The sequence below is a fragment of the Bombus pascuorum genome, chromosome 7, assembly GCF_905332965.1.
Source record: "Bombus pascuorum chromosome 7, iyBomPasc1.1, whole genome shotgun sequence".
Taxonomy (NCBI): Eukaryota; Metazoa; Arthropoda; class Insecta; order Hymenoptera; family Apidae; genus Bombus; species Bombus pascuorum.
This window is the reverse complement of record NC_083494.1, coordinates 3,109,166-3,121,275: the sequence shown is the minus strand read 5'-3', so window position 1 is coordinate 3,121,275 and position 12,110 is coordinate 3,109,166. Positions and strand designations below refer to the sequence as shown.

General features: G+C 30.9%; 1 protein-coding gene and 1 long non-coding RNA gene across 3 annotated transcripts in view; one reads left to right on the top strand and one right to left on the bottom strand.

Moving 5' to 3' along the window:
- The window catches only part of LOC132908972 (cadherin-87A), a 582,211-nt gene that overhangs the window by 477,613 nt on the left and 92,488 nt on the right, over positions 1 to 12,110 (top strand). For both annotated transcript variants that reach the window (XM_060963473.1, XM_060963472.1), the window contains one exon: positions 1,629 to 1,846. In XM_060963473.1, coding sequence (XP_060819456.1) covers positions 1,629 to 1,846 — 218 coding nt within the window. The remainder of the gene's footprint in view (positions 1 to 1,628; positions 1,847 to 12,110) is intronic.
- Positions 1 to 12,110, bottom strand: part of LOC132909059 (uncharacterized) — an 81,366-nt gene that overhangs the window by 3,315 nt on the left and 65,941 nt on the right. The gene's annotated exons all lie outside the window — the stretch shown is intronic.

Below are 12,110 nucleotides of genomic sequence, written 5' to 3'. Positions count from 1 at the left end.
AAGCGAAGTCCTTACAACGGCAACTGTTAGGAACAGTTGAAATTAGAGTACTATGTTCTGTTCTGTAGCGTTCTACAACTGTTGCGACCAAAGGTTGCGTTGACTTAATGCAAGATTTCTTGTTAACATATCGGATGTTTTAACTATATTCAATATAGCTATACTATATCCAGTTATGAGAACTGACGTATGTATTTTATCAGATTGAAATTCCGATAAACTGCTTTCTTCGTTCAATATATAATTAAATGTTATTTAATCAAAATTATATAATTAAATTAATATTTATAATTCTTTTGAACAGCACCAAAGAGCTTTTTACTTTCACACATATACACATATAACGCGTATTTAAGGGCAGATTCTCGTGCAACAGGAGCAGATGACTTTTGTGAATTTTCTTTTCACTAATTGCTAGTTTTGTGAGGCGGAACTTTTTCAGGATATAAATTGATAGCGTTGAAATACAATTGTAATTTTTTTATTTGAATTCTTCTTATTGTTTATCGTATATTATACAAATCTTGCGACCCAATTTGATAATATAATATAACCATTGTTAGCGCGCAGTCGTCGAAATGCAAAAGTTACGAAATTTTCTTAAGGTCAAACGGTTTACGCTGGGATTGAATCTATTTTCGAAAGAAAAATATCTTTGAATGAAGAATTGGAGAATTCTAACGTTTAGAAGACAAATTTACTTTTCTCGCCAGATAAACTGGATTTACATTGTTCGAAAAAATGTTACAAATAAATAATCGAATAGAAATTCGATGTGCAATCCCTAGAGAAATTCGTAGTAAAGTGAACGAGTCTAAAATTGGATTAATCAATTAATTTTTCAATTATGGAACGCGCCAGTTCAAAAAGTTAGTAAACGACAAGAAGAATTGGAATTAAAAAACTACAATTCAAGAATTATTCAAAATTATTCCTACTTCAAGGCTACATATTTACATCCTGAAAACGTCTAATCTCCTATAACTAATAGCCAGAGTAAAAAAATTCATAAAGATCACTTGCTTTTATTATTGTCATACGAGAATCCCCCTTAATCAATTATGTGTGTTTAATTATCTTTTTGACAAATTTTTCTATTATCGTTCACGAACAGATTAAATAAATCATTTATTCTATCGTCCCAAAAATCTTTTTCCTCTCATCAAAGAAATCTATAAATGTATTTTTATATTGTCCAAGCTATTCAATGATTATTCATAACGAAATGTCCAAATATGGAAACAAATAATATTCCAATATTTATAGCACAGTAAATATTATGCATATCTATATATATATATTGCTTGATGAAATCTAATTTTATAAGAATCTATCTTGAAATATTTCTTCGATTTAGCTACGTACTTCTCGAACGAGCTCATAATAATTTCGTGTTTGAAAGTTTCCAGGTCAAACCGATTTCCTCTCCTGGATAAATTTATTTCTCTTGTAGTCATTTGTGTAAATCTTTCAATAAGTCGAAAATTGACTTATTTATCTTAGTATCTATTTTTGAAATACAGAGCAGTTAAGATTACTCTTGCGCTATGCGTTTAACATAAACGATAATTCAAACTTCGGTTGTCAGAGAACGACTGAAAACAAGAATGGTTTCTCTGTTGTTTCAGGCGCCAACAATGTAAACGAACCACCTATCCTAGAACCTGGTGGATACCCTGCGGGCCTGCCGCTTTCAGAATCAACCAAAGTCGGTACGGAAGTGTTCGTCCTTAAGGGCCACGATCCCGAAGGATCGCCAGTGAAATATGGTATACAACTCACGGACCATTTCGTCGTAAATCCACGCACTGGCGTTATCACGTTGGCGAAACCTCTCAATCGCGAGGTAAGTCAAATCCCCTGCTGTTTTCTTTCCCTCTTTGCTTGGATGTCGATGTGTTCACAGGATGTTTAATGTGGAACGAAACGAATAAAAATAAATCCAGAACAGGTAGAAACTATAAACCGTGTATAAACCGTTAATTACATACCTGTAATTAAGAGAATATTAGATTACTTGAATTCTTATTGTCTGTAAAAAAGCTTTGGCAAGTTTCCTATGAAATTCGAACATTTTCGACAGCATAATGAAGCTTCAAATTTTCTTTCGCAATGAAAGAATCGAGTATTGTTAGAAAATTTGTATCAAAGTCTGGAGAAAGTTCAAAGTTAGTATAATTGTGAAGAATTAAAAAGAGCTGGTATGAATAAACAGAAGATAGTAGTTTTTACTTTGACAAGATAGAGAAAATGCTATGCTTTTAATGAATGAAAAATAAGCATTAGATTTTCTTCGTTTTTACCTTTAACTTTCAGCAAACAAATGCTTTTACTTCTTCCAGAAGTATGTACGTTATTGACCTTGGTATGATTTGGTATGGTTTGAAATATATGATGCTACATAAAATTGATTTTGTCGTTGCAATTAGAAAAACGATATTTTATAAAAATAATTTCCAAAAGGTATTTAACCCTGACCTGTCCCTCGTGTCCATTTTACACACTTTTCTGATAAAAAAATTATATTATTTGGCCATTTAAAGAACAATTTTTCTGAAGCATTTTGACCTGCATCTTTTCTATTCTTTGCGACCAATGCGAAATTTTAATAAAACAATTTTTAAGATTAATTATATATCTCTTCATATCATTGGCTTTTTACCAGTCTGTCGCATTAGGATGCGAAATTTAAGGATGGATTAAACGAAGACTACAAAAATTTATACCGTTTTGATAAAAACAATTCGTCGTGTAAATCATTTTCTTCTTTTGATTTACTTTCGCTTTTATTTTATGACCACGTTTTCAACTTTTCAATGAAGTCAAAACAAAAGACAAAAATATTTGCTTGCAAGAAAAAGGTTTTGTTTATTCGTACGCAAGAGAGTATTTACTTTAATCTTTTCTCCGAAAAAAGTACTTTTACTTTCAACTTTTACCGAGAAGCTTTTACTTAATTTTTATTTATATCAGAGATTGCTTTACTTTACGTACAATGTACATACCACGTTCTGTCTGTTATGTGTCTACCCTTCTCCATAAATTATGAGACATTTGCTAATTTGAAACATAATGTTCAGTAAAATATTTCTACAATAAAATAAAAAAATATATATATATATATATTTTATAATTAAGAATAATTTCATAAAAATAATTTCGATTTTCATAAGTAACATTTCACGAGTAACATCACTTTGATGTTAGAAAATTGATTTGTGTCTGTTCTAGTTTACTAACAGAATCCTGTGATTTATGGATAATAGCATGATAAAGGATCTTTTCAAAACACATTTTACTTTTCTTTCCAATGAGTTATAATAAATAGTTTTTTCGAATCTCACTGACTGAAAACATTTCAATCTTCAGGAATTAAAATGTACGTCCTGTTTGCAAAAATACAGGGAATGTACAAAAGAACTATGTAGCATGAACGAGTAACATCATTTTAATGTTAGAAAATTGATTTGTGTCTGTTCTAGTGTACTAACAGAATCCTGTGATTTATGGATAATAGCATGATAAAGGATCTTTTCAAAACACATTTTACTTCTCTTTCCAATGAGTTATAATAAATAGTTTTTTCGAATCTCACTGACTGAGAACATTTCAATCTTCAGGAATTAAAATGTACGTTCTGTTTGCAAAAATACAGAGAATATATAAAAGAACCATGTAGCATAAATATAAAATTGTACAGTATAAAATTATGGGCGCAGATTTTTTTTATACACTTTATCTCGTCGTTATTAATAATACATGCTCGGCTGTCAGCATTTTCCAAACAAAAATTACCAGTTTTAGAGTAAAAACGCCATTTACATATGTAGCATAATCTCGTGTCTTTGTTATGTACAGCGTATATCATTTTTTCACATTTTACCTATATTTGTATCCTTCTCATAACGAACAACCACTCAATGCTGCAAATCCACTTCTCTGTTCTCCATTTCCTGAATAATGTTATACAATCAGCTTAATAAAATTTGTTAAATGTGGGTTTAGTAGCTCGTTTTCTAGACGTTCTACTTAAACACCGCCTTATTAAAATGAAATGACAGTCTACACGAACTTTAGTAAGGATACTTGCTGCTACGAGTCTTCTAAACAACTCAGTGCATAGGTCGCATATTAATGATGATGAAATAGCTGCGATGTTAGTTCAGCGATAAAGAAAGTCGCGACAAAATAAAGTTACAATTTTCTATGTGCAGTAGCATATAAACTTCGTTCGAATAAAAATAAAGGATGAGATTTTAGTCGTCGCTAACGAATAAATATCCAGTCGAACAAATATTTATCCGAATAAAAATTTTTTCGAATCAGAAATTATCCGCATAAAAATTTAATCGAACAACTTATTCGGTTAAGAATTTATTCGCATAAAATTATATATTGTGCGTGGATATTTACATCCTACATCGAGGATGCTAGTGAACATGAGATATATTTGCAAGCTACATTTCCAGATTTTGTAACATTGGCTTTCACGACTAACTTTTTTCATAACTAATCAGATTGGAAATTTTATTGCTGATTGGTAAATTAATATTAAGAACTGTACCTGATATCTATACAGTATATAATTGTACCAAATTAAATGGCAACGTACGATCTTTTGTATTATTGTTCGAATAAATGTAGAAAATAATTCGTTACGGATAATAAATAATTATTTCGCGGATAAAATATTCCACTGATAGGAATTTATTCCGATAATTATCTTATCGATAAATATTTATTCGAAGCATTTCTAATAATATTCAATTCTGATGTATACTACCATACGTGAAGTAAAAAGATTATTATGATTTCATATCTGCAATTGATAAATCTTTTATAAAGAATTAGGTTTACAGTTCGATCATGATAGTTAACTATTTTTAGTAATTAATGCAGGTTACTGTTGTTTTTCATAAGATGATATTTTCTATTTTAAAAAACGATCAATGTCGATATTTCTGAATTTTCTATCGTTTTACGTTATTTCTTAGTATCGTTAGTAGCTTGTGAATGATTTGCAAGATTTCAGTACAAAAATGTCTGGAATAAAAATTCCCAAATATGATCGGATCTTTTCTCGTCGAAAATACAAGGTACACATCGTAAAAAGATTTAATCACGTAAAAAATACTATCGCGAAGTTTACAACAAAGCGTTGTAGTTGTAGCGAAGAGAAGCGTACAGGCGTAAACGAAGCGTACAGGCGTAAACGAAGCTTGCAAGCGTAACTTTTCAAAGTCCGTCAATGCTATTAAAACAAAATGTAAATGAAATGTTTCTAAAAAATATGGTGCACTGCAATATTTTACAAATTTCACGTATCAGAAAATCCAAGTTGACGCTAATGCGACAGTTAACAAACGTATATTCTGGCGAAGATATAAAAGAATTCATAATTTTTTACAAACAGAAAAATTTAATAAGTTTGCGTGAAAAGTATGTTACTTTTACATGAGTTTCCTGAAACGAGCATTTCTCTCTGTTCGTAAACCTGTCTGTGAAAGAGTGGAATTACTTGTCGTAGTCTATCTGCGTGTCAAAACTTGGTTCATCATTAGACGTTTCTATAGCAAATTTTCGCGCAGCTACGATGAGATTGGAAATTTAATTTGGGGACGTTCTCCTATAGTAACCTCGATGATATAGCGAGGTCGTAAAATCGGTCAGACGTTGTTAGGAGTGCTATGTTGCTATCCTAATTAACTATGATTTAGAAGCCTTAGACACTTTAATCCCGAGACCAAAAGTTTGCTTGTGGTCTGCTTCGTGTCCTCGTTAATAAATTAGGTTTTTATAACTTTATTATATTGGACGTAGGGAGCAATTCTCTTCTTTTATAGTTTGTAGTATAGCGGCAATTTAAATCGAGATATCAAGGTATTTCGATATGTTTATAATGTCGACGTTTAATCTTTGAAATACGCCGTTGTATATTATTTTGTTTGTCACGCAACTCTGAAAACAGTAATTGAAAAATTAGGTTTTCATAACTTTATTATATTAGACGTAGGAAGCAATTCTCTTCTTTTATAGTTTGTAGTATAGCGGCAATTTAAATCGAGGTATCAAGGTATTTCGATATGTTTATAACGTCGACGTTTAATCTTTGAAATACGCCGTTGTATATTATTTTGTTTGTCACGCAACTCTGAAAACAGTAATTGAAAAATTAGGTTTTCATAATTTTATTATATTGGACGTAGGGAGCAATTCTCTTCTTTTATAGTTTGTAGTATAGCGACAATTTAAATCGAGATATCAAGGTATTTTGATATGTTTATAATGTCGACGTTTAATCTTTGAAATACGCCGTTGTATATTATTTTGTTTGTCATGCAACTCTGAAAACAGTAATTGAAAAATTAGGTTTTCATAACTTTATTATATTGGTCGTAGGGAGCAATTCTCTTCTTTTACAGTTTATAGTATAGCGACAATTTAAATCGAGATATCAAGGTATTTCGATATGTTTATAACATCGACGTTTAATCTTTGAAATACGCCGTTGTATATTATTTTGTTTGCCATGCAACTCTGAAAACAGTAATTGAAAAATTAGGTTTTCATAACTTTATTATATTAGACGTACGGAGCAATTCCCTTCTTTTATAGTTTGTAGTATAGCGGCAATTTAAATCGAGATATCAAGGTATTTCCATATGTTTATAATGTCGACGTTTAATCTTTGAAATACGCCGTTGTATATTATTTTGTTTGTCATGCAACTCTGAAAACGGTAATTGAAAAATTAGGTTTTCATAGCTTTATTATATTGGACGTAGGGAGCAATTCTCTTCTTTTATAGTTTGTAGTATAGCGGCAATTTAAATCGAGATATCAAGGTATTTCGATATGTTTATAACATCGACGTTTAATCTTTGAAATACGCCGTTGTATATTATTTTGTTTGTCATGCAACTCTGAAAACGGTAATTGAATAATCTGATGAAATGTAATATTCAACAATTGCGTATGTATTGTAGACTAAATTAAGAGCCAGAGGGGAGTATTCTAAAATATGTAAATACTAATTTTGGAATATCTGATACGTAGCTGGGAAATAGTTTTCAAATTTTTGCAATTAGTTGATGAATTTACGAAATGGCATGATGTTATGACAATCAGTATTTTTGAAACGTTCAAGCAAGTGGCGAAGATATACGTACATTTTAAACTAAAATTATATGAAAAGAGAGGAATTGGTAATATAATGTTGAAAAAAAGCAACGTTTTCAATTAAAAAATTGTGCCTCTGTGAAACACGAAACAAATTACGTTTTTCTCGTGCGATCTTCCATTCTTAAACGTTTCAAATTCACAGAGACTTGTCAGGTCTATCTTTATAGACGGAAGTGTATAATATATTAGTAACTTAAAAATATGCAAAATATTCGAAAATTGAAGAATTTCTTTTATTTTATTTAAACCAAAGCTTGTCAAGAAAAGATAAATCAATATGTGTCACTGAAGTTCAGACAATATTTTCATTGTTTAATTTCTCCGAAACGAAGGTGTCAGACCTGGTGGTTCCTGCGTCTAAAAAAGCTTGCATCTACAAAGCTTTGACTACCTAAATACCGTTCACTTGGTTCAATTCAGTTCCGAATATCGCGAGAGTAAAATGAGCACTGTGCCTTCAACGACTCTTATTACCGTCCACGTCAATCTTTCGCTAGGTAAATTTCTTCATATGCAAATTTTTATTATTTCGGTATGTATACTAATCTCTTGGCTTATGAGTGTCTCTTATAGCTTCCATGTTCCTCATGCGTTAGTAAGTTTGAGATACAGAGCTTTTCCTTTTCGCAGTGTGTCTCAAATCATCCTTCAATAATAAATAATCCATTGAAAAAATAATTGTACTTTTTCTAAGGACTGGTGAATTTCTTTGTATTTTTCTGAAAGATCATAATCTTACGAGTGATATTTTTCTAATATTTGTTTAATACGAAACTGTGTAACTGAAAATTGCCATTTTTTTTCGTAACTTTCTGTCGAATTTTTATTTTTATCACGACGAATTTTAAACGTTTGCTTAAATCATCACCTGTATAGTAAATTAGGAACTGTCACAAGTACCTTCGGAATTTTTTCAGATTTTTTTAAGGTGGAAAACAGTAAGAAATCAGACCAGGGACCGAAACATTCACAATGTTGATCGCGTTAGTGAAAAATATCTTCCGGTGGAGGATTAATTATTGAGAGTAATCCATACGAGAAGATAGATATCGTAGATAAATGCATGAAGGAAGGGAAACTAATCGCGTTTCCGAATCTATAGAAACAATTGTATTTTCGGTAATATCATCGGAGCATCATATTCAGATACAATGAAGATGGATCGATCTGCTCCAATTATTATGGAAAAGCTATTTCGGAAAATCTAGCCGATAATCGATAATCGAGGTGCATAGATAAATGACGGCAATGAAAACGGGAGTACCATAATGTTAGTAATTTACGGTATCCAGGCATAATCCCAGCTATTTATACTTGAAAATCATAAATATCGCACGCGATTTGCGGCAGCGTCGATCGATTGATTTCAGACCGAATTAGAGCTTTATGGAAGTAAAAAGTCAGGAAAATATCGGTCGAATCTTTATCCACTCAGTAATTTATTTACACGCGAACAAACATCCTCTTCAAATCTTCATAAAAATTTTAATAAAAATTATCGGTGGAAATTATCAGCGCGCGAAACTGTTCGATATTCAGGTTCCAGAAATACTTTGAAGGAATTTTGAAATGAGCATTTATTTCTGTTCGTAAATTACAGTTAAATATTAATTGACGAACATAAGATAAAATTGATGAATTGAATAAATTAAGTTAGTAGATTTAGTAGCAGCTTTTATATTTACAAAATAAATAAGAATTTCGTAAAACAATTGAACTATTTAACTAGAAAATAGTTAAGCTTGGCACTTGCAAATATTCAGTAAATTATTTACACGCGAGCAAACGTCTCTTCAAATCTTCATAAAAATTTTAATAAAAATTATCTTATTAAAAATTATTTTAATAAAAATTATAATTATTTAGGTTCCAGAAACACTTTGAAATGAGCATTTATTTCTGCTCGTAAATTACGATTAAATATTAATTAAAGTACGTAAGATAAAATGGATGAATTGAATAAATTAAATTAGTAGATTTAGTAGCAGCTTTTATATTTACAAAATAAATAAGAATTTCGTAAAACAATTGAGCTATTTGACTAGAAAATAGTTAAGCTTGGCACTTGCAAATATTCAGTAAATTATTTACACGCGAGCAAACGTCTCTTCAAATCTTCATAAAAATTTTAATAAAAATTATCTTATTAAAAATTATTTTAGTAAAAATTATAATTATTTAGGTTCCAGAAACACTTTGGAAGCATTTTGAAATGAGCATTTATTTCTGCTCGTAAATTACAATTAAATATTAATTAAAGTACGTAAGATAAAATGGATGAATTGAATAAATTAAATTAGTAGATTTAGTAGCAGCTTTTATATTTACAAAATAAATAAGAATTTCGTAAAACAATTGAGCTATTTGACTAGAAAATAATTAAGCTTGGCACTTGCAAGTATTTACCATAAATTTATTCTTCAAGGAGCTTTTACAATTTTTTAAGAAGCTCTTCATTTGTACTTTGTATTTCAATAGCGAGGTTGCAAATTACTTGTTCTTTGATACTGTTTATTTGAAACATTATTTAAAGAAATAAAATTTATTAGCGGAGATATCTTTCTATACTATTTTAATCTTTGCAAATAGAAACTGATTTATTAAATGCAGTCGTATATTACAGACACTGCGGAGGCTTCCTTATTAACAGCAACTCCACTTTCAACCCCTCAAGAAAACAGAAATACGATCCAGTAGTTGATAATAAATGCGATCTCCCTTGTCTTCTTTCTCTTTTCAGATCCTCTCGCAAAGGAACTAAGCTCTACGTTAAATGTGATTGATGTAAAATGAAATCTGAGATCTTTGTTATTTCTTACTGTAAAGTTACTCGAATTTCTTTTTTTTTTTTTTTTTTGCATAATATTACACATAGTGTAATTATTAGCACGTTATCATTAATAGCTATAAAGTAGATACGATTTTAGATGAATAAAAAAATATAATACGAAGGTTTAAACTCCAAGTAGTGCATTTAACATAAAATATTGCTATATCGTAATATTTCACTTGTTTGCTCTAATATTTTATTATTATTGTTCATTTCAATTTGGACGAGTGAAATGGATTTCACTTATAATCTCTTTCATTTATCTTTCCATACTTACCATACCTGGCTTTATTATCGCTTCCTAGTTAATTAATTGCTTATTTGCTTATCCTATCCCATTCTGTTTTTACATTGTTGCATAATAATATACTTTGCCAATCACTATTTCGCTATACAGTAAACTTCTTTCTTAGTTGAAGTTATGTTTCCTTGTGTCTCTGCTAGAAAATTTTGGAAAACATTAACACACATCTGTCCCTCATTTTCGCAATTTAATCTGCCCCATGCGTGTCAAATTCACGCAATGGTAAAATATCGATGAAATAAATTAAAATGGTATGAAAGATAATTTTCCTCTTTGTCGTTCACGCGCATTCACGCTAATTTTCATCAGTTTAAAGGTATCACATTTTACCCGCACGTCGAAGCCAGGCGGTTTCGGAAAAAACGTTCCATAAATGGTCGAACAATATAATCTTTCACCGGAAAAGTTTGTCAAATCGACGCGTGGGCGAGGGTCAACGTCTGTAAAAAGTCTGTAAATAAATGGTGTATGAAACCGAACCACCGACAATATTCTCTAACATTTATTTTTACATATAGATTTCTCTAAAAATCTGATTTAAAACACTGGGAATTGTTACGAGTGGGGTTTTTAAAAAATTGGACTCAAAATCTTAAGGGGGTGTCTTATTGGAATGTTCTAAAACAGCGTCTTTTTGTGATTTTTTTTAGAAGGGAAAGGAAGAAATGAAGTTATTGAATTTTGAGATATGGTTTTATATATATTTAACGAATACCAAAATTTTTTTTTTAAGTAAAAAACAAAATTATAACAGATTTCTGAGCCTATTTCATGGGCGTCTCGTCGCTGCAGGGGAGGGGAGATTCACCTCGTACTTCTTGACTGAAACAAAAAACCAAAAAAGGATTAAATTATTAACTAAACAACGGGAGAAAAAAATTTATTTAAATAATTTTTATAACACCTTAAAGTTTTTTTTAACATTTTTTTTTAAACCCCCAAAATTTTTAATTTCACATTTTTTCTGACGTTGTTTAGTTCACCCAGCAGAAAAATATATAATAATTTAATCCTTTTTTGGTTTTTGTTTCCGTCAAGAATTACGAGGTGGATCTTTCCTGCCGACAAGGCACCCATGAAAAAGGCTTAGAAATCTGTTATAATTTTGTTTTTTACTTTTAAAAAATTTTTTCGTATTCAAAATTCAATAACTTCATTTCTTTCTTTCCCTTCTAAAAAAAATCACAAAGAAGCGCTGTTTTAGAACATTCTAATTCAGATTTTAATTTTAAATAGAAAAAGGATGGAAAAGCAGGTGGGAAAGAGGAAGGGATAATGAATGACAGATAGTTATAAGAAATAATAAAAGGAAAATTCACTCGTCGTCATTCATCGATCGTCAACGCGTAATGCTTTATTTTCATTATTTATAGCACGACCTAACGCATATACAATGCGATTGGTAATGATCCCTACAAGTTTTTTTTGCGATTTTTTTTTTTTTTTTTTAAGTAGAGAAAAAACTAATGATCGCATTAACCATCGCAGCACTCGTCGCGAGGAAGAGGAAGACGTAAAATTCTTCCACCAAGCGAACCTTTAAGTCGTTCGGACAGTCGCGTAATTAAGTTGAAACACGTCGCTCTATCGAACGATATGACTTTGAAGCGTGAAACGACAAAGGGGCGGCAAAGGGCTATCGGAAGCGATCTAATGCAGACGGCTATTACGCACATTCGTGAATTAGCGTGAGCGCGCGCAATGCGGGCGAAATGTCTGTGCGCCGGCCTATTTGGCTGAATTAAATCAATGCCGATTGATCCGCACGAATAGGTGGGTCGAAATTGGCCCGCG